The sequence below is a fragment of the Chaetomium tenue genome (genome assembly GCF_020726465.1).
Source record: "Chaetomium tenue strain MPI-SDFR-AT-0079 chromosome Unknown F5144scaffold_6, whole genome shotgun sequence".
Taxonomy (NCBI): domain Eukaryota; kingdom Fungi; phylum Ascomycota; class Sordariomycetes; order Sordariales; family Chaetomiaceae; genus Chaetomium; species Chaetomium tenue.
This window is the reverse complement of record NW_027117334.1, coordinates 2910355-2929808: the sequence shown is the minus strand read 5'-3', so window position 1 is coordinate 2929808 and position 19454 is coordinate 2910355. Positions and strand designations below refer to the sequence as shown.

At 56.2% G+C, this 19454-nt stretch overlaps 6 protein-coding genes across 6 annotated transcripts; 5 read left to right on the top strand and 1 right to left on the bottom strand.

Annotated features, from left to right (window-relative positions):
- Positions 1-600: 600 nt before the first annotated feature.
- F5144DRAFT_496821 (glycosyltransferase family 48 protein) lies at positions 601-6528 on the top strand (the record flags this gene model as incomplete). Its single annotated transcript, XM_066786170.1, has 3 exons — positions 601-782; positions 842-6130; positions 6186-6528. The coding sequence occupies 3 exons, from the start codon at positions 601-603 to the stop codon at positions 6526-6528; spliced, it is 5814 nt and encodes a 1937-aa protein (XP_066640214.1).
- A 652-nt stretch (positions 6529-7180) lies between these two features.
- On the top strand, positions 7181-9513 carry F5144DRAFT_539665 (pyridoxal phosphate-dependent transferase). The gene is made up of 5 exons (XM_066787127.1): positions 7181-7662; positions 7724-7824; positions 7876-8386; positions 8440-8931; positions 9019-9513. Exons 1-5 carry the CDS (start codon positions 7432-7434, stop codon positions 9241-9243), a joined length of 1560 nt encoding a protein of 519 aa, XP_066640213.1. The 5' UTR covers positions 7181-7431; the 3' UTR covers positions 9244-9513.
- Positions 9514-9564: 51 nt separating this feature from the next.
- Positions 9565-10683, top strand: F5144DRAFT_518592 (uncharacterized protein). Its single transcript, XM_066786667.1, has 2 exons — positions 9565-9951; positions 10015-10683. The coding sequence occupies exons 1-2, from the start codon at positions 9799-9801 to the stop codon at positions 10666-10668; spliced, it is 807 nt and encodes a 268-aa protein (XP_066640212.1). The 5' UTR covers positions 9565-9798; the 3' UTR covers positions 10669-10683.
- A 218-nt stretch (positions 10684-10901) lies between these two features.
- On the bottom strand, positions 10902-12988 carry F5144DRAFT_658232 (permease family-domain-containing protein; the record flags this gene model as incomplete). Its single annotated transcript, XM_066793206.1, has 3 exons — positions 12028-12988; positions 11509-11974; positions 10902-11445 (listed from the first exon to the last, which is right to left on the bottom strand). Exons 1-3 carry the CDS (start codon positions 12854-12856, stop codon positions 10902-10904), a joined length of 1839 nt encoding a protein of 612 aa, XP_066640211.1. The 5' UTR covers positions 12857-12988.
- A 1316-nt stretch (positions 12989-14304) lies between these two features.
- Positions 14305-15474, top strand: F5144DRAFT_362725 (uncharacterized protein). Its single transcript, XM_066784408.1, has 2 exons — positions 14305-14657; positions 14731-15474. The coding sequence occupies exons 1-2, from the start codon at positions 14604-14606 to the stop codon at positions 15304-15306; spliced, it is 630 nt and encodes a 209-aa protein (XP_066640210.1). The 5' UTR covers positions 14305-14603; the 3' UTR covers positions 15307-15474.
- Positions 15475-16380: 906 nt separating this feature from the next.
- F5144DRAFT_658230 (uncharacterized protein) lies at positions 16381-19389 on the top strand (the record flags this gene model as incomplete). Its single annotated transcript, XM_066793205.1, has 2 exons — positions 16381-17185; positions 18644-19389. The coding sequence occupies 2 exons, from the start codon at positions 16381-16383 to the stop codon at positions 19042-19044; spliced, it is 1206 nt and encodes a 401-aa protein (XP_066640209.1). The 3' UTR covers positions 19045-19389.
- Between the last annotated feature and the right edge of the window lie 65 nt (positions 19390-19454).

The following is a 19454-nucleotide window of genomic DNA, read 5'->3' as shown; positions in this document are numbered from 1 at the left end:
CAGCGGCAACGCAACCGACCACCGCGCCGCCAACTGCCAGCCAGTCGTTTGATTCCGACTCGAGACACGACCGCGGCACCTCAAGCGCCTTGTCAACAGAAACCCGACCCTGTCAATCGCTAAGACGAAGGGGACATTCGCGGAAAGAAGCTTTCGCCTTTTTGTTGCGCCCAGTCTCTCCAAGTTTGTTTTGCACGGAGCCTTTGGATTCTCGTCATTCTGGGACTGCATTCTCGTCTGTCATCCCCAAGCCAACATCTGCAGTCTGCGCCCCACCGCGCCGCCAATCGCTCAGCCTGCGTGTGTTTTGTGTGCAGCGACCACAACAACATTGCTCTTCAGCAACCAACAATCACTGATTTCTCGACATTTTTGTGCTGTGGCGGGCCACTTTTGAAGAGTGGAGTTTTTGCCGGCCCGATCGACTGTCGCTGCTTTCACGAACTTTCGCACGGACCTTTTTCCCATGAGTTGTTGATCTGGTAAGTAAGCTCTGGGCGGTCGTCATTCTTCCGCCATCTACCCGCACGCATTTCCTTGACCTTCCGGATGCGACGGGATATCTAACGCCCGGTTCGCACCACAGACACTGCGCCCACAATGTCGGGATATCAACAGGGCCAGGGCCAGGCCCATGGCCAAGGGCATCACGACTATGATGACGGGTACGGCCAGCAGGGCAACACAGACTCTTACTACCAAGACGACCAGCATTATTATGACAACAATGGGCAGAACAACCGCGGTGCCCAACAACAGGGGGACGGGTACTATGACGAGTCGTACGTTGTTTTTTTGTCCCCCACACCTTATTTGGACTCGCTGATTGACGTATTGGCAGTGGCTATTACAACGCGGACCCCAATAACCCGTACCACCAGGACGGCGGGTATTATGACAATCACGATCAGTACCAAGACGACTACTACAACAACGGAAACAACGCCGGTTACTACGACCAAGGCTATGATAGAGGCGCTCATGGAAATGGCCAGGGTCAACGGGGCGGGTCAGAAGAGGATTCCGAGACGTTCAGTGACTTCACCATGCGCTCGGACATGGCTAGGGCTGCCGAGATGGACTATTATGGCCGTGGCGATGAGCGCTATGATGGCTACAACGATGGCCAAGGTGGTGGCAGAGGGTACCGCCCTCCGTCCTCGCAGATCTCGTACGGCGGAAATCGCTCATCGGGCGCGTCGACTCCGAACTACGGCATGGACTACGGCAACGTTCTCCCTGCCGGCCAACGCTCGCGAGAGCCCTATCCTGCCTGGACCTCGGAGGCACAGATTCCTCTTTCGAAGGAAGAAATCGAGGACATCTTCCTTGACCTGACGGCCAAGTTTGGTTTCCAGCGGGACAGCATGCGCAATATGTACGACCACCTTATGACCCTTCTCGACTCCCGTGCGTCGCGCATGACGCCGAACCAGGCTCTCCTCTCCCTGCATGCCGATTACATCGGCGGCGACAACGCAAACTACCGCAAATGGTACTTTGCTGCCCACTTGGACCTTGACGATGCAGTCGGGTTTGCCAACATCAAGGGCAAGGGCGGGAAGCGAAAGAACAAGAAGAAGAAGGGCGAAGCCGAGAACGAGGCCGAGGCGCTTGAGGATTTGGAGGGCGACGACTCCCTCGAAGCTGCTGAGTACCGCTGGAAGACTAGGATGAACCGCATGTCTCAACACGATCGCGTCCGCCAAGTTGCTCTTTACCTCCTCTGTTGGGGCGAGGCGAATCAGGTCCGCTTCATGCCTGAGTGTCTCTGCTTCATCTTCAAGTGCGCCGACGACTACTTGAACTCGCCAGCCTGCCAGAACATGGTGGAGCCCGTTGAGGAGTTTACATTCCTCAACAACGTCATCACGCCACTCTACCAATACTGCCGCGACCAGGGGTACGAAATCTCTGGCGGAGTTTACGTCCGCCGCGAACGGGATCATAATCAGATTATCGGCTACGACGATTGTAATCAACTTTTCTGGTACCCTGAGGGCATTGAGCGCATCGTGCTTCAGGATAAGAGCAAGTTGGTCGATGTCCCGCCTGCTGAGCGATACCTAAAGCTGAAGGATGTCGAGTGGAAAAAGGTTTTCTTCAAGACTTACAAGGAAACCCGATCTTGGTTCCACATGCTGGTCAACTTCAACCGCATCTGGATTCTCCACTTGACCATGTTCTGGTTTTACACGTCTTTCAACTCGCCGACGCTCATCACGCCCAATTACGAGCAGCAGGTCGACAATCCTCCTCCGCGGGCCGCCCACTGGTCCCTTGTCGGTTTTGGTGGCACCATTGCCGCCCTCATTCAGGTCCTGGCAACCCTCGCGGAGTGGATGTACGTCCCGCGCCGTTGGGCCGGTGCACAGCATCTCACCAAGCGTCTGCTGTTCCTACTCCTGGTTCTCGCCCTCAATGTAGGGCCTGGAGTCTACGTCTTCATGCCAGCGGGCAACCAGGAGGCATACCTTGAGAAGCAGAATGGCCAGATTGCACTTATCCTCGGCATCACGCAATTCTTTATTGCCCTGATCACGTTCCTCTTTTTCTCGATCATGCCTCTCGGTGGTCTCTTCGGAAGCTATCTGACCAAGAACTCGAGGCGGTATGTTGCCAGCCAGACGTTTACCGCCAGCTATCCGCGGCTCCGAGGTAATGACATGGCACTTTCGTTCGGCATGTGGGCTGTCATCTTCGGTCTCAAGTTTGGAGAGTCCTACTTGTTCTTGGCCCTGTCAATCCGTGATCCTATCCGCTTCCTCGATATCATGGATGTCACGAGCTGCATCGGCGATACCATCGTCGAGAGGTATCTCTGCCAATATCAGCCACAGATCACCATGGGGCTCATGATCTTCACGGATCTGATCTTCTTCTTCCTGGACACCTACCTCATGTACGTTGTTGTCAACGCGTGCATTTCAGTCGCTCGGTCGTTCTACCTCGGTTCTTCCATCTTGACTCCATGGAGGAACGTCTTTTCCCGGCTACCGAAGCGCATGTACTCCAAGATTTTGGCCACCACCGACATGGCAATCAAGTACAAGCCCAAGGTCCTGATCTCGCAGATCTGGAACGCCATTGTCATTTCCATGTACCGGGAGCATTTGTTGGCCATCGACCACGTCCAGAAGCTCCTCTACCACCAGGTGCCCTCGGAGCAGGAAGGCAAGCGCACGCTTCGCGCCCCGACATTCTTCGTCTCGCAGGAGGATCATTCTTTCAAGACTGAATACTTCCCCAGCTACAGTGAGGCCGAACGGAGAATCTCGTTTTTTGCGCAATCGCTTTCGACGCCGATCCCCGAGCCCCTCCCGGTCGATAACATGCCGACCTTCACCGTCATGATTCCTCATTACAGCGAGAAGATTCTTCTATCACTGAGGGAAATCATCCGTGAGGATGAGCCGTACTCGCGCGTTACTCTCCTCGAGTATCTGAAACAGCTCCACCCCCACGAGTGGGATTGCTTCGTGAAGGACACCAAGATTTTGGCAGACGAGACATCTCAATTCAACGGCGAAGAAGAAAAGGAGGAGAAAGGAACCGCCAAGAGCAAGATCGATGATTTGCCATTCTACTGCATCGGTTTCAAGTCCTCCGCTCCCGAGTACACACTTAGGACCCGGATTTGGGCTTCACTCCGGTTCCAAACCCTGTACCGCACGATTTCCGGCTTCATGAACTACAGCCGCGCCATCAAGCTTCTGTACCGCGTTGAGAACCCCGAGGTCGTTCAGATGTTTGGCGGTAATTCCGACAAGCTCGAGCGCGAGCTCGAGCGCATGGCCCGCCGGAAGTTCAAGCTCGTGGTTTCTATGCAACGGTACTCGAAGTTCAAGAAGGAGGAGATGGAAAATGCCGAATTTCTGCTCCGTGCCTACCCTGATCTTCAAATCGCCTACCTCGACGAGGAGCCGCCACTCAATGAAGGCGAGGAGCCCCGTCTTTACTCTGCCCTCATCGATGGACATTCCGAGATCATGGAGAACGGTATGCGCCGGCCCAAGTTCCGCGTTCAGCTCTCTGGCAACCCGATTCTCGGTGACGGCAAATCCGACAACCAGAACCACTCCATCATCTTCTACCGCGGCGAATACATTCAGCTCATTGATGCCAACCAAGACAACTACCTCGAGGAATGTCTGAAGATTCGCAGTGTTCTCGCCGAGTTTGAGGAGATGTCGACTGACGAGGTATCCCCCTACACCCCCGGAGTGAAGACTGCTTCTGTCGCCCCCGTCGCTATTCTGGGTGCTCGCGAATACATTTTCTCGGAGAACATCGGTATCCTCGGTGATATTGCCGCCGGTAAGGAACAGACGTTCGGTACGCTCTTTGCGAGAACCCTCGCCCAAGTTGGTGGCAAGCTTCATTACGGTCACCCTGATTTCCTCAACGGCATTTTCATGACGACTCGCGGCGGCGTCTCCAAGGCACAGAAGGGTCTCCACCTCAACGAAGATATTTACGCCGGCATGAACGCTCTGTTGCGTGGTGGTCGCATCAAGCATTGCGAATACTACCAGTGCGGTAAAGGTCGTGATCTTGGTTTCGGTTCCATTCTCAACTTCACGACCAAGATTGGAACTGGTATGGGCGAGCAGATGCTTTCCAGAGAGTACTATTACTTGGGGACGCAGTTGCCGCTCGATCGCTTCCTCTCGTTCTACTACGCCCATCCCGGTTTCCACGTCAACAACATGTTCATCATGTTGTCGGTGCAGTTGTTCATGGTCTCCATGCTCCAAATCGGCGCTCTACGGAGGGAGACGATTCCTTGCGAATACAACCCTGACGTGCCCATCACGGATCCTCTCTTCCCCACTGGTTGCGCGAACACCGACGCTCTCATGGATTGGGTCTACCGCTGCATCATTTCCATCTTCTTCGTCTACTTCATCTCGTTCGTCCCTCTTATCGTCCAGGAACTGTCGGAGCGCGGCCCGCTACGCGCCGCCACCCGTTTTGCCAAGCATCTGGGTTCCCTTTCGCCCTTCTTTGAAGTTTTCGTCTGTCAGATCTACGCAACCTCGGTGTCGCAAGATATCACTTTCGGAGGTGCCAGGTACATCGGTACAGGCCGTGGCTTCGCCACAGCCCGCATTCCTTTTGGCGTGCTGTACTCTCGATTTGCTGGTCCGTCCATCTATTTCGGCGCTCGCACGCTGCTGATGCTCCTGTTTGCGACAGTGACCATCTGGCAGGGGGCTCTTGTGTATTTCTGGGTCTCCTTGGTGGCGCTGATCATCTCGCCCTTCCTCTACAACCCCCACCAGTTCTCGTGGACCGACTTCTTCATCGACTACCGCGACTACCTCCGTTGGTTGTCCCGTGGCAACTCCCGCTCGCACGCGTCATCGTGGATCGCCTTCTGCCGTCTGTCACGGACGAGGATCACCGGTTACAAGCGCAAAGCTCTGGGAGACCCGTCGAGCAAGGGATCATCCGATGTATCTCGGGCTGCCATTACCAACCTGTTTTGGGCCGAGATCATGGCTCCGCTGCTGCTTGTCGCAGTGACGCTGATCCCTTACCTGTTCATCAACGCTCAGACGGGTGTCAGGAAGTCGGAAACGCAGGCAACCGCTTCGCTCCTCCGAGTCGCCATCGTTGCTTTCGCCCCCATCGGTGTCAACGCCGGCGCTCTCGCCTTCTTCTTCGCAATGGCTTGCTGCATGGGCCCTGTCTTAAGCATGTGCTGCAAGAAGTTCGGCTCCGTTCTTGCCGCGATTGCCCATGCCATCGCCGTCATTGTGTTTTTGGTCATGTTCGAGGTCATGTTCGTCCTGCAGGGCTTCGATTTCCCCAGTACCCTTCTGGGCATGATCACGAGTATCGCCATCCAGCGCTTCATCTTCAAGTTGATCATCTCCTTGACACTCACGAGGGAGTTCAAGACGGACCAGTCCAATATCGCGTTCTGGACTGGTAAATGGTACTCAATGGGCTGGCACTCGATGTCGCAGCCGGCTCGTGAGTATCTGTGCAAGATCACCGAGTTGTGCATGTTTGGCGGTGATTTCGTTCTCGGCCACATCATCCTCTTCCTCATGGCCCCCATCATCCTTGTCCCGCAAATCGACAAGCTGCACTCCATCATGCTGTTCTGGCTTCGCCCAAGGTACGTAAACTCCCCGTCCATGTATAAAAAGGATAGGCAACTGACAAACCCACAGCCGACAAATCCGCCCGCCCATCTACTCGATGAAGCAGACCAAACTCCGCAGGAGACGCGTCGTTCGCTATGCTATCCTTTACTTCGTCTTGCTAGTCGTGTTCTTGGCGCTCATTGTCGGCCCGGTCGTGGCTGGCAAGTATGTCACTCTCCCAGACAGCTTGTTGAAGCCGTTAAACGACGCAGCCTTGTTGCAGCCAACTGGTCTGAACCACGATGACACCCGTGGCAAGACCCCCACTGGCACTGGCTCCCCGGGTTACTCGGGTATCTGGACTTCAACTGCGGAGTCTTCCAGAGCGACGGCTACGAGAGGTTCTGACAAGAGGGCGATGTACATTTGAAGCATGGGCCCGGCGTTTTAAGGTTGAGATCTTGGAGGGAGAGGAATAGAAGGGGTCGGTTTTGTACACTGTTTAATACGTCGACCGGTCGGACGAGTCAGGCGACTCGGATCTGAAAGAGGATACACCATGCAAGCGTAATGCGCTGTCTTTCTTGTTTTCTTTTTTCTTTGGCGACGGAACTGGGGCAGGTTATTGTGGAATCAACTTGTATCGCTGTATTCGGTTGGTCTCGTGTGTATCTATGCAGTTTGTTTTGCTGCCTTTGTCCTGGTTCTAGATCACCTGGGGCCTTGATTAGAAGGTAATAACAGCCCGTGATTGCGACGTCTCTTCGTCACCAATGCGTTCAATATGAGAATGGGTTTGACCTTCGATATGACCGGCGTTCCGGGTCGATGGAGGCGTTCTCCATCAGGGTGGTTCTGTCGAGAAGCGTGTGGTTGGTTTTTTTTTTTTTTTTTTACCGAATCTATGGGATAAGTCCTCGATGTGGGCACTCACTCTTTCGGCACTCTTTTCTCATGCTTCTGGAGATTGGAAGTCGACGGAGGCCTGAAATTCAGTCATGCCAAGTTTCGGTGGGGCGACCCCTGTCCAGTATGTACCTGTGGATTTGCAGCGTTTCCCCTGAAAATTGTGGAACGGAACATGGAACGGCCCCGTCTTCGAATTCCGCCGGCTCTGTCGGCGACACGCGTCGCGGCTCCCGACGCTACCGTCAGACTTTCTTTTCTCTGTGCAAGCGCAGATCTCACCCGGGAAGTCAACTAAGGGGCAACCACACCACGTCGCATCCCCAACATATAGTCAATTCTCGATTCCGATTTACCCACGACATAATCAAGAGAATCGAGAGCAAAGCGACACAACCACGCAGGCAAAACCACGCCGAACGCAACAATGGACCTGCACGAGGCGCAGGCGCATCTGGATCAATGGCTCCAGGAAGCGGCCGTCACCTTCCAGAAAGTACCCGGCTCAGCTGTCCTCATCCGCTACGTCCAATCCAGTTACCAGAACGACCCTGTGCGCTCGGCCATCGAACTGGTGCTCGTCATCTTCTTCATCCGATACCTCCTCGCGCCCAGCTACTCGACATCGAAACAAAATTATGTCAAGTTGACCGAGGACGTGAGTCTTTCCACTATAAGAAGGTCGGTAGAGACAAGATTGGCTAACCAAGGTGAGGTAGGAAATTGATGAATTGGTTGAAGAATGGACACCAGAGCCACTGGTGGCACCGGTCACCGCCCAGGAGGAGGCCGAGATGGAGAAGCTGCCTGTGCTTGTTGGGTAAGGACTTTAGAATACTCGGGCCGGAAAGACTTCTGCTGACCAGGTTAGACCTACGGGCCCGAAGTCGAAGCTCGCCAACGGCAAGACAGTCACCAACCTCGCGTCGTACAACTTTTACAACTTCAACGCCAACGAACAAATTAAGGAGAAGGCCATCCAGACTTTGCGCACTTACGGCGTCGGTCCCTGCGGCCCGCCCCAGTTCTACGGCACCCAGGACGTTCACATGAAGACGGAAGCTGATATCGCTTCGTATCTCGGCACCGAGGGCTGCATCGTCTACGCGCATTCTTTCTCGACCATCTCCAGCGTGATTCCATCGTTTTGCAAGAGAGGCGATATCATTGTCGCGGATAGGGGCGTCAACTACTCGATCCGCCGTGGCCTTGAGATTTCGCGAAGCAACGTCAAGTGGTACAACCATGGCGACATGGAGGAGCTCGAACAGGTCATGCGCAAAGTGGTCAAGGAGCAGGCCGGCAAGAAGCTGACGCGGCGGTTCATCGTCACCGAGGCGCTGTTTGAGACCACCGGCGACATCAACAACCTGCCCAAGCTGGTAAGTTTCTCTCGCAGGCTGGACTGGGATATACTTCGCTAACGGCCCGACAGATTGAGCTCAAGGAGAAGTACAAGTTCCGCCTCATGCTTGACGAGACTTGGTCTTTCGGCGTGCTCGGCCGCACCGGCCGGGGCCTAACCGAGGCGCAAAACGTAGACCCGACCCAGGTGGACATGATTGTGGGCTCGCTCGCGGGGCCGCTCTGCGCAGGTGGTGGTTTCTGTGCGGGGGCCAAGGATGTGGTGGAACACCAGCGCGTCTCGTCGACCGCTTACACCTTCTCGGCCGCGCTGCCCGCCATGCTCGCCGTCACGGCCAGCGAGAGCATCAACCTCCTGCAATCCAACCCCGAGATCCTGCTCCAGTGCCGCGAGAACATCCGCTTCATGCGCGCCCAGCTCGATCCCCGGAGCGACTGGGTCATGTGCTCCAGCGCACCCGAGAACCCCATCATGCTCATGGTGTTCAAGCCCGAGGTCGTCGCGGCGCGCCGCCTGAGCGTCGAGGACCAGGAGCGGCTGCTGCAGGAGTGTGTCGACGAGGTAAGCCCCCCCAACCTAACTCCCCTTCCACCCACCTACCCGCCCACCCACACACACACACAAAAAAAAGGCTAACTCTCCAAAAAGTCGCTCGCCAACGGCGTGCTCGTCACGCGGCTCAAGACCATGCCCATCTCCCAGCACGCCAGCCTCAAGACCAACACGTACACGGTCACGCCCGCGCTCAAGGTGTGCGTCACGTCGGGCCTGTCCAAGAAGGACGTCGAGAAGGCCGGCGTCACCATCCGCCACGCCATCACCAAGGTCATGACCCGCAAGACGAACAACAAGCTTGGTTTGCCGGCTGCGTGAGGTGTTTTGGGGGTGGTGCGGTTGGGGGTGGGGTGGCGTGGTGGGTTTGGACGGGATAGAGGCGTTGAATGGGTGGGTGCTGGTGCGTGTGGGTGGGGTTTGGGAAAGGGAGGTGTATAGTGAGGACAGATGATGGCCCTGGCGGGGGATTAAGGCCGTGGTTTTGGGATATGTGTATATGATGCTTCTGGTACGACATGGGTATCAGAGGCGGCAAGTAATAATGTAATGCAATAAATAGACTGGGCGATGATAAACCTTGTTGGCGGCGTTCGACTTGGGTTCCCTTTTTCTAGCAAGTCAGTCGGGCATTGGCCGGCCCCTAGAAATGGTGGTCGCGCGACAAAGGTGTTTGCCTTTGAGCTTGTACCCATCATCCCACCCAGGGGCATAATAGCCAAGCGGGATGCACGGGGTGGCTGGTATTGGGTGACTCCAAAACAATCCCCAATGGATGGCACCGTCGACTGAGCGAACCGAACGCGTGAGACATGGGCGGTCAGGACCCCTGCGTGGACCTCTCCCGCAACACCAACTCAACGCGTTTCACTCCTCATGGGTGCACACAACACCCAGCCGGTCGCCCCTCCAGTTGGCAATTATGAGATCCGGCTACCAAGACACAAACGCCCTGAGGAGCCCGAGCGCTACCGGCTTTCTGCAGCTCGCGTTGGATCAACCCCACGGGAGCTTCCAACAAAACCAGTTGTGAGTAGTAATCCCATATCCCATGGTTTGGTTACCCTCACTGACAGACAGTCCCCGGGAAAGAAATTTTGGTTCAGGACCCGCTGCATTTCAGCCACGGCCTCTGAGATCTCTCCACATGTCCTCGGACTCCAGATTCGCCCATGCATGGTAGCCGTCCTGATTACTTGGCTTCTCAGGTTCCTGCCCGCTTTTTCCCGGTCGTACGTTGAAATGGCTTTTCCAGAATGGTTTCTGCCAGACCATGTCGTCTTGAAGGCACAGAAACCAGGCGAAGAGCAAGAGATTATGGAAGAGTATTTCCACACAGAAGTGGAGGCTTACCGCCGGCTCAAACCTCTACAGGGTGTAGTGATACCACGATTTTATGGGTGTCTACGGTACAATGGGACTAGGGCGATGCTGGTTGAGCAGCTAGGGGGCATCTCACTCTCCTCGCCTGAGGGTGCGACGATGGAGCTGGAAGACTTGTCGGCTCTACTTCAGGCGTGTTACCGAGCACTGCACGCATTTGGGGTGCATCAGGATGACAGCAACTTGTCAAACTTTCGACTTTTGGATGGGAAAATCATGATGCTGGACCTGGAGAGCGCCGTGTTCCATTACTCTGCAGATGACCTGGCGTTTTTTATGGCGTCGAGTATTGGGCATCTGGCGGATAGTTATGTGTCGATGCAGGAGTATTATCGACATGAGGGTTCGTTGGAGGCGGCTTGATCAGAGTACCTGGGTAGCATGAGAAGAGGCTTCTTCGATAATTCTTATAACCAGGAAGAGGCTTCCTCCATAATTCTTAATATCCAAGAAGTTTCTTCCACAATTCTTAGTATCTCCAGTAGTACAGAGAAACATTTCCAATCATCCCGTATCCCAAACCTCATGCACTAAACCAGCACCACACATAACCAACTGGGTATCCAAACACACACAGCAAATCCTCCCAACGCCCCCTAAGCAGATTTCCCCCCCTTAAACTCCCCACTATCATCCCTACTCCCACTCCCCCTCCCCCCTACCACCCCCTCATCAACCGACCTCACCCTCCCCCCACCACCACCACCACCACCAGCACCACCACCAACCACACTATCCCCCTCCCCAGCCCCCACCCCCACGCCCTCCCCCTCCTCCAACTCCACCGGCAACACCAAATTCAACACCACCGTCACCAACGCGGTAACCGCAAACCCCGTCTCCATCACCAACGCAATCGCATCCAAAAACCCCCTCAACGCCCTATCCTCTTCCGCAACCCCCTTAAACACCCCCGCAAAATAATCCGGCACCAGCGTCGCGCCATACCCCAGGGCCAGGCCGGCCGTCAGCACGAAGCGGTTGCGCCGCGTGAAGGGTACGCCTTTGGCGACGATGGCGAGCCCGGACACGGCGACGGCGGTGAAGAGGAAGGTCGTCATGCCGCCGAGGACGGCGGAGGGGATGGCGACGAGAGAGGCGGCGAATTTGGTGAAGATGCCGGCGAGGAGGAGGAAGAGGCTTGTGGAGTGTTAGTGGGTTGGGTTGTGGGTGGAGGGGAGGGATGGAGGGGGGGGTGCCTACCAGCAGCAATACCCGGCGGAGCGGTTCGCGCAGCGGGTGAGGGCGATGACGCCGTTGTTCTGGGCAAAGGTGGTCATGGGGGTGATGGTGGCGAGGGCGGCGAGCAGGCCGTTGACGCCGTCGGCCAGCACGCCGCCCTGGATGCGGCTCTCGTAGATGTCGCCCTCGACCTCGAGGCGCGACACGTCGCACGACGCCGTGATGTCGCCGATAGCCTCGCACGCGCAGATGATGAAGACGGCCATGAGCGGCAGCACCAGCGGCCCGTAGATGGACAGCTTGAACGTGTGCACCCAGATGAAGGACGCCGCGGGCGCCGTGTCGATGCCCGACCGGTCGAAGTACCCGCACGCCGCGGCGATGATGCAACCTGTTAGCAGGCCGATGACCACGCTGGTCGACTTCATGATGGGCGAGCCGAAGCGCTCGCAGAGAATGATGGTCACGAACACGGAGAATCCAAGGCCTGGGAGTTGTTAGTCAGGGGATGCATGCTCTCAGGATTCGGAAGGGACTTACCAAGATACTCGGGCGAACCCCAGGGGAGGGCATGGGGTGCGGTGATATCAGGGCACAGGGCAAAAAACTCGGCCGGGTTTGCGTCGGCGCAGGGGCCAGAGCCGCCGGCCCAATTCTTGAAACCGGAGGCGATCAAGTTGATGCCAATCAGCATGACGGTTGGCCCCGTCACGATAGGCGGGAAGATGCGCAGCATGACCTTGGGAGGCACGAACGAGATGAGAATCTCGAGGAGCGAACAAACCGCTGCGGTGCCCAGCACGGCCCCATAGGCATCTGGGCACGGCAGCGGTGTGCCGTCCTCGGCGGTCGGGCAGAAGCCGTTGGCGTACATCTGGCTGAAGGCGCCCGAGGCGACCGGGATGATGGCGAAGGAGATGCCGACCACCGAGATAAGGCCGGTTCCGATGTAGTAGGGGGTCTTGAGAATGCGAAAGCGCGTGATTTGGATGGTGGATAGGATGCCAGACACGATCAGGGCGGTGGATACCAGGTACTGGGTTTGCTCGGTGTTGAGGTTGACGCCGCCTGCACCGGCCATGATAATGGGCGGCGTGATGATACCCGCCAGCATAGCGAGCGCATGTTGAAAGCCGAGGAGCAGGGCCAATACCACGGGCATCCGGTCATTGAGGCCGAAGAAGGGTGGCGGCCGATCAGCCTTCTTCATGAAAGGGAGATTGGGACGGAAAAGGAAGGCATAGTCGTAATTGCCGATGAGGCCTTCTTTTGTGAGAAGCGTCCTCTTCACGGCGTGTAATCGAGAACCGAGGGTCCGTTTCGGAGCCGGCTCCGGGAGAATTTGGGACGGAACCTGGTCTTCATCCATGGTCGGTGCAAGGAGAATGGCGGTGGCCGAATTGAAGGAGGGCTCGACCCGGAAAGTGATGCAGACGGAAGAAAGAGACTTCGTCCAATTGCTAGGCGATATAACATATTCCCGGTAATGTCACGAGCCCTAAGGGCGAGCTTTTAATGGCAATCCGAGGTCCCATGTTGGTCGCATGCCACACACATGTTCAATGTCCAAGCGTAACTCGGAGCGCTTATCTTGTTTCCGTATCTCGGCGGGATCCACTGCGCAAGTAGCAGAATGGAACCCCCAGAGGCAATGTGGAACCCTCCATGCTTCAGGATGTGCTTCCATGGGAATGTGTTGCATGGCTATTCCCATTCCCGGGCTCACGGACCTGAGAGATCGGGCGGGCCCAGCCGATGGCTACATTGCCTACCGCAGTTACCGCCGCTGCCATGCGCCTGCCGCCGCGGGGAAGCATGGCAGTTCCTGACGATCCAGCCGTTTCATGGAACTTATCACCGAGCCCTGTAGCTCGCACCTTCTAGTGTTGCTGACAGTGGGGGCGTCCCCATGCTGGGGGTGGGGAGGTTGTCGAGCGATAAGGAAATACAGATAACGGGCGATAACATTACGGAGAGCCTCGGTCTGTCCTCTGCATAAGTATGGAGTGGCCTCCGAAGATTCCCGTCTTCTCGATTATCTGTTGCAGAGACTCCTTGTGCCAACTACGTTTGGGGGATGGCGTCTCATTCTTTACGAATATGGTCGGTGGGCCCGTAAAAGGAACGGTCCGGCGCTGAGGCCGGTGTGGGGCCGGGGACCGGAGGTGGACGGTGTGGGGCCGGTTCTTCGGGGTGTTTCATGCGCTCATGTTCTCTCTCTTCGGTGTTACGTCGTGAATTCAGGATGGAACAAACATGTGGTCAAGTTTCTCGAAGCTAAGCATGCGTGAGACAGCCACAACACAGCGCCGCGTTGAAGTGACACCAGCCATCGGGATTTATGACAGCGGAGCCGATGCCGAGCAACCAGGCCTCGCGCTGATTGGTTAAATTGGGAAAACCTGCAAGCCCAGCCTTCTTTTTCTCGGCGAGACGATGAGATGGCAGGTCGTTCGGTGGAGGTGAGGGTTGGCTTTTGCGGTCTCTCTTTTCCTTGTATGTACCAGAGGCAATCATCTCATCTTTAATTCCGCAATTCCTGGACCTTCTCCGTTGCTCCTCGTTTGCAGCATCTTCCGCTCCTTTCAGTTAGCGGCACGGTTCCTGAGCTGGTTCCTGTGCCAACAATCGAATCAACCCCGCTTGCCTGCATCCTCGGGCTGGGTTTGCGACAGGGCGATCAGCACAGACGTCATAAGGCTTCTGCTTGCATCTCTCAAGAGAGGCACCGGGATTTATTCTTGGGACGAGATATACCGATTCGGTGGAATCTGTACGAGCGAGCCTATCCTCGCCGCATCACGTGGAGGCCAACCTTGAAAGTTGCCTAACAGCAACACAAGCACTTGCGGCGGCACAGGTCGCACAATCGACTTGGGAGAGAGCTCGGAGCTCGGGAACCAATCCCCCTTTGGCTGCGCCGGCAGCAGGATCTCACCGTGCTTGCCACGAATTAAAAATCGGGCACCCAACAGAAGTCACCCAACCAAGTCCCAGTCCCGGCTGGATTCTCGAATCTCACCGCGACTTCAATCTCAAGACTCAAGACTCACGACCTCGATCGCTGAAAACCAAACACCACAAATAACCGACTGCGCATCAACAACACCGCCGCCATGTTATTCGGAATCATGTTCGCCTTTTGGCGCTTCTTGGAGATCGTCACCTTGGTAAGCAGCAATCAATAATTCAATATACCTCACCACCACAACCTCCACCAACCCACTAACCCCCCCCACCCAGATCCCCATCATGGGCATGCTCGCCTGGTTCGTCAACATCCACCTCGAAGCCAACGTCATGACCCCCGCCTACATCCTGGTCCTCTTCATCGTATCGGTTCTCGCCCTCGCCTGGGCCATCTTCACACTCTTCAGCTACCACCGGTCCTCCGCCAACGCCCAGTTCGTCGGGGTGCTCGACCTAGCCTTCGTCGGCGCGCTGATCGCGGGCGTCTACTACCTGCGCTTCATCGCCCGCGCTGACTGCGTCTCCGTCCAGCCCGGCTCGAGCGTTGACCTCGACTTTGGCATCCTCGGCTCCGTGGGCTTTACCGGCGTCGATGTCGCCGCGAGTAAGACGTGTAGCATGCTGAAGGCGTGCTTCGCGCTGGGGATTATGAACACCGTGTTCTTTTTTGTGACGGCCGTGATGGCGTGGATCCATGGTGACCATGCGGTGAAGAGCGAGAAGCGCTATGTTGAGACCAGGCGGCGCAGCCATAGCCGCGGGCATAGCCATAGCCGCCATCGCAGCCACAGTGGCCACCGCCATGGGAGCCGGAGGAGCTCGCATTCGCATCACCGCGCTTATGTTTGAGGGGGTGGTTGTGGGGAGAAGGGACGTGGGGAATGATGGCTGGAGGGAGTGGTAGGGGTTGCAATCTTGTTTTCTTTGACGTGTTTCGTGATGGGTATATCCTGATGTGCTGGCCCGGGTTTGGGTTGTTGATATATGGCTGGAATGAGTAAAGGAGACGGATCTGATGAGGCTGTTGATATCCGGGTTACGACGTCATGATTCCTTTGGTTGGGTTTATTGTGGGTAGAGGGGAGAGTAGATCACGATCATGTTGCGGTATTTGGAAGCCGAGACATCCCCGGATGTCTTTGTAAATAGTTTATAGTTGGTTTTCATATTGACTGGGTGGAAGAATGAAGTTGGAGGTCTGTGTCAAAACACCTGTGGAATGCAAATTTCAAAGAATGTCTCAAAGTTACAGCCATCATTGTATCAACTGCATTACTGTTATCGTGAGGAAGTGGTTATGTTGTACAGCTATTTGGGTGCCGGGAGCCAAGGTGGCTCAGTGGTCATTGTTAATAAGAACAACGGAGACCAAGTGATATAGCACCCGTGACGTTTGCAAGAGCCGCATTACCCATGTGAGTATCTGCACTGCGGTGCTCAAAGAGAGTCTAGTTCACCCCGAGGACCGCATGTCTTTGAGATCAGATGCTGGTAACTGGTGATAGGTGACATAAACATTTGATGAGAAGATCACTAAGTGAAAATGAAAATCATTAAAGACGCACAGGTCATATACCCAACAGTCATGACCTCGGTGTGCCAAGTTTAACTGAAGTGACATCTAGAATACCCAGTCACCCTTCTTCCTGTTGTATCCAGCCACAAGCCACTTGCCTTGGTGTGCGGCTGCGCACACCTGGGCCCCTGAAAACACCAGACTGCCCCCTCACCCCCATCTTCAACATGGGACCAAATCTCGGCGACGGGGATGATGGCCAGCACATAATGCACCAGCCCTCTCCTCCTGGTGCCAACAAAGGCCGAAATCTCTTCACAAACTTTGCTTCCCACCAGCTCCAACTTGCTAGCCCTCGCACAACATACTTAACTTGCTCCAACGCGTGCCCCAGACTCATCACTACAATGGGCTCGCTCCTCTCCAGGCCCAAGAAGCCTCAGTTTAAGGCCTCAAGACACAAAATGCGCGACTCGGAGGCCCTGCGACGTCGCATCTCCCTCAACAAGGAAACCCTCGATCGGGTGTTGCAGCAACTTGGCCACCCGGCGGCCCAGCAGCCAGCCCACCCGCCGACTCACCTCGACCAGCGAATCAATATCGATCAACAAGTTTATCACGATCAGCAAGCCTACCACAACCAGAAAGTATATCTCGATAATCAAGTCTATCTCGACCAGCACGTCTACCAGAAGCGGGCCCCGTCCCCGAACACGACAACCCCATACTACACACGCAAAGAGCAAGCACAAGAAGCAACGACAGCCACCACAGGGATAGGCCTAGGCATCGCAGCCCCGGCTCCATTCCTACTCCCAGTCCGACAAGCCCAAGCCCAAGCCCCCGACCTCAACAAGCCCCTCCCCCCTCTCCCCACCAACCCGACAACCCCCACGTCAACCACCCCCCCAACGCCCCCAACCCCTTCCCCCACCTACACCACCAGGGCAGCAGGCACCCCATCCGCAACCCACACCACCCCCCCAACCCTCCCCTCATCATCCACCCCCTTCACCACCCTCCAAGCCCATCTAGACCGCACCCACGTCGAGCACCACCGCCAGCAGACACTGCGCATCCTCGAGTCCCGGGACCGGCACCAGAACTCGGACTGGGACAGGGACTCGTATAGGGACAGGGACAGGGACAGGGACACCGGGGCGCCGGCGCCGCTGAGGCTGCTCCGGCCGTATGGGCGCAGACGCTTGCCGAGTATTATTTTGCGGCGGCGGGTGGAGAGGGCGGGGGTGGGGAGGGGAGGGGGGCGGGGAGGGGGGGGAGGTATAACGGATGGAGTGAGGGGGGGTGGGGTTGGGAATGGATGGGCTGGCTCGGCTGGGGGGGCGCCGTTTTAAGGGGGACGGGGGGGGGGGGCGACCTTCCGTCTTCCATGGAAGGAGGTGGTTTCCGGAGATGGGTTGGGTGCGGACTCGTCGCTCGCTGGGTTTGGTGAAGGGCGTCCGTGTTGTGCCTACCCGGGCACGTTAGGTTGGCTGGTTGGGTCGTGGCCGGTGGAAGGAGGGGGGTTGTTGGGGGGGTGGCCGGCCGGCTGGCGTCTAGGGAAGGAGAGATAAGGATTTCCTTGGTGGAGGGAGGCAGCTTAATGCGCGGAGACAGTCAAAAGATCGCAGGTACTGCTTCCATGGGCTGGGAAGAATGGGAAAATGGATGGGGACGGGGATTGTCGGTGAGGTACCTTAGCTTGGCACCTTCCGTACGATATTAGCGACTCTTCATCCTCACGTTACCGGGAAACTGGTATAGTCTTTCCTGTAAAATATATACTACACCGTAGTCTTGCTTTTTTCAACATCCTGGATAGCCCAAAGATATATACTAATCAGTGGAGAGTTCTACTTCTTGAGCTGAGATCTAATGCCGCTGCATCTGTGTCTTTTCCCGATTCTTGATTGGGCTCGTGGGTCGGAGGAGCATCTGGTTGCGCGTATCGCCCCTGCTAAACTTCTCTGCCTTAGGTTGCAGCATCTGTGAAGTACTTGCCTTCTCTTCTGCTCCAAAAGACGAGCCTTCCTTGTGGTTGGCGGGTCCTGGAATTTGCCAATGGGTCGAGAAGAAGCGCTTTCCTTTTATGTTTCCTTCTCAACCCGATAAACCCTCCTACCCCAAGGGCACAAGCTACCTTACTCGGGGATGAATAAATCCAGGAAGATGGCCCGCCGATTCTCTTCCTCTTCTTTTTTTTCTTCAGCTTCGACACAACAATGCAACACAACAATGCATTGCAAGTGATGTTATCTCTCATCATCTATCTTCTTTTTTTCTTGGGCTTTCGACAAAATGAATCAGTCGTAAGTGATATTGTCTCCCATCGTCTACCACTCACCCCAAAAGGCACTCTTTCTCGTCCCAGCTCGTCCCTCATCGCCCATTCACGTTCCCTGTGGCCGCGAAGATTCCTCCAACTCCGATGGCCGCCACCATTGGCGACATACTCGGCCGGTCTGATGCCCACCTCAGCTCAGCTGTACCAGCACAGGCACCGAGTCTTTTCCCTTTCCATCAGATCCGCCGCTGGCAGGATGAGAAGTCTCTCTGTTGCCCACAGAAACAGAACTGCCCCCCACACTCACGCGTCGTCGTCGGCCTTTTTCTTTTTTATTCTTTTTTTTCTTTTTCTTTTTGGTAGTAATGTACTGACACCCCTACTAGTCGAAAACATTCTCGACATGGCCTTCGGGTCGGCCCTCGGGCCTTGGCTGATCTGGGCGGCGTTGTGGTGGGGGGTGGCTGCGGCCTGGTTTTTGTGGTTGGTCTGGCGGGCGGTGCGGTGGGTGGGGAGGTGGGCTTTCGGGGAGTTAGTTGGGGGGCGGTGGGGGCGGCGGGCGGTTGGGTGTGGGAGGGGGTTTGGGGGGTGGGTGCCTGGGCGGCGGGCGTGGTTCGGGCTCCGGCCTTACCGAACCACGCCCGCCGCCCGGTCGTTAGCGTCGTGGCTGGAGGCCGCAGAGCGGTGCTCCCTCTTGGGGCCGGGGCAGCTCCAGCCGTGGGTGGATGGGGCGCGGGGGGAGCAGCCTCCGCCCCAAGAGGAGGAGGTCGGGGCGGCGGGGGTGTGACCCCCTATATTTTTATTGTTTGTGTTTTGTTTTTGTTTTTTTGTCTTTTTTTGTTGTTTGTTTTGCTCTGCTTTTGCCCATTTGGGCCAGTATTCTTATCCCATCCGAAGCCTCTCACGTCACCGTCGTGGATGGGTGTTCCTCATCGGATTTGGTCCCCGATGAGCTAAGAAGAGGCAGACTCTCATACCCTGGCACACTGCAAAGGTAACAGACCACCCTGCCCTCTTCTTTCGGCCTCTTCCCACTCTCTTCGTCTGGGACTTCCTGACTCGAACTAGCAGAAGCCCGGCGCCAAATCAAAACATTCAGTTCCTTCGAGACCGTTTCGTAGCCCATGCCAACCAGGGTTTCGAATCAACGATACAAACCAACATCGCCTTGACCGGCCATGGCGTCTTCGCAGACCA

Coding starts and splice junctions, on each gene's coding strand:
- F5144DRAFT_539665 (XM_066787127.1), top strand. CDS start 7,432: ATGGACCTGCACGAGGCGCAGGCGCATCTGGATCAATGGCTCCAGGAA. Junction 7,825..7,875: donor AAGCTGCCTGTGCTTGTTGG/GTAAGGACTTTA, acceptor TGACCAGGTTAG/ACCTACGGGCCCGAAGTCGA. Junction 8,932..9,018: donor TGCAGGAGTGTGTCGACGAG/GTAAGCCCCCCC, acceptor CTCTCCAAAAAG/TCGCTCGCCAACGGCGTGCT.
- F5144DRAFT_518592 (XM_066786667.1), top strand. CDS start 9,799: ATGGGTGCACACAACACCCAGCCGGTCGCCCCTCCAGTTGGCAATTAT. Junction 9,952..10,014: donor AGCTTCCAACAAAACCAGTT/GTGAGTAGTAAT, acceptor TCCCCGGGAAAG/AAATTTTGGTTCAGGACCCG.
- F5144DRAFT_362725 (XM_066784408.1), top strand. CDS start 14,604: ATGTTATTCGGAATCATGTTCGCCTTTTGGCGCTTCTTGGAGATCGTC. Junction 14,658..14,730: donor TCTTGGAGATCGTCACCTTG/GTAAGCAGCAAT, acceptor CCCCCCACCCAG/ATCCCCATCATGGGCATGCT.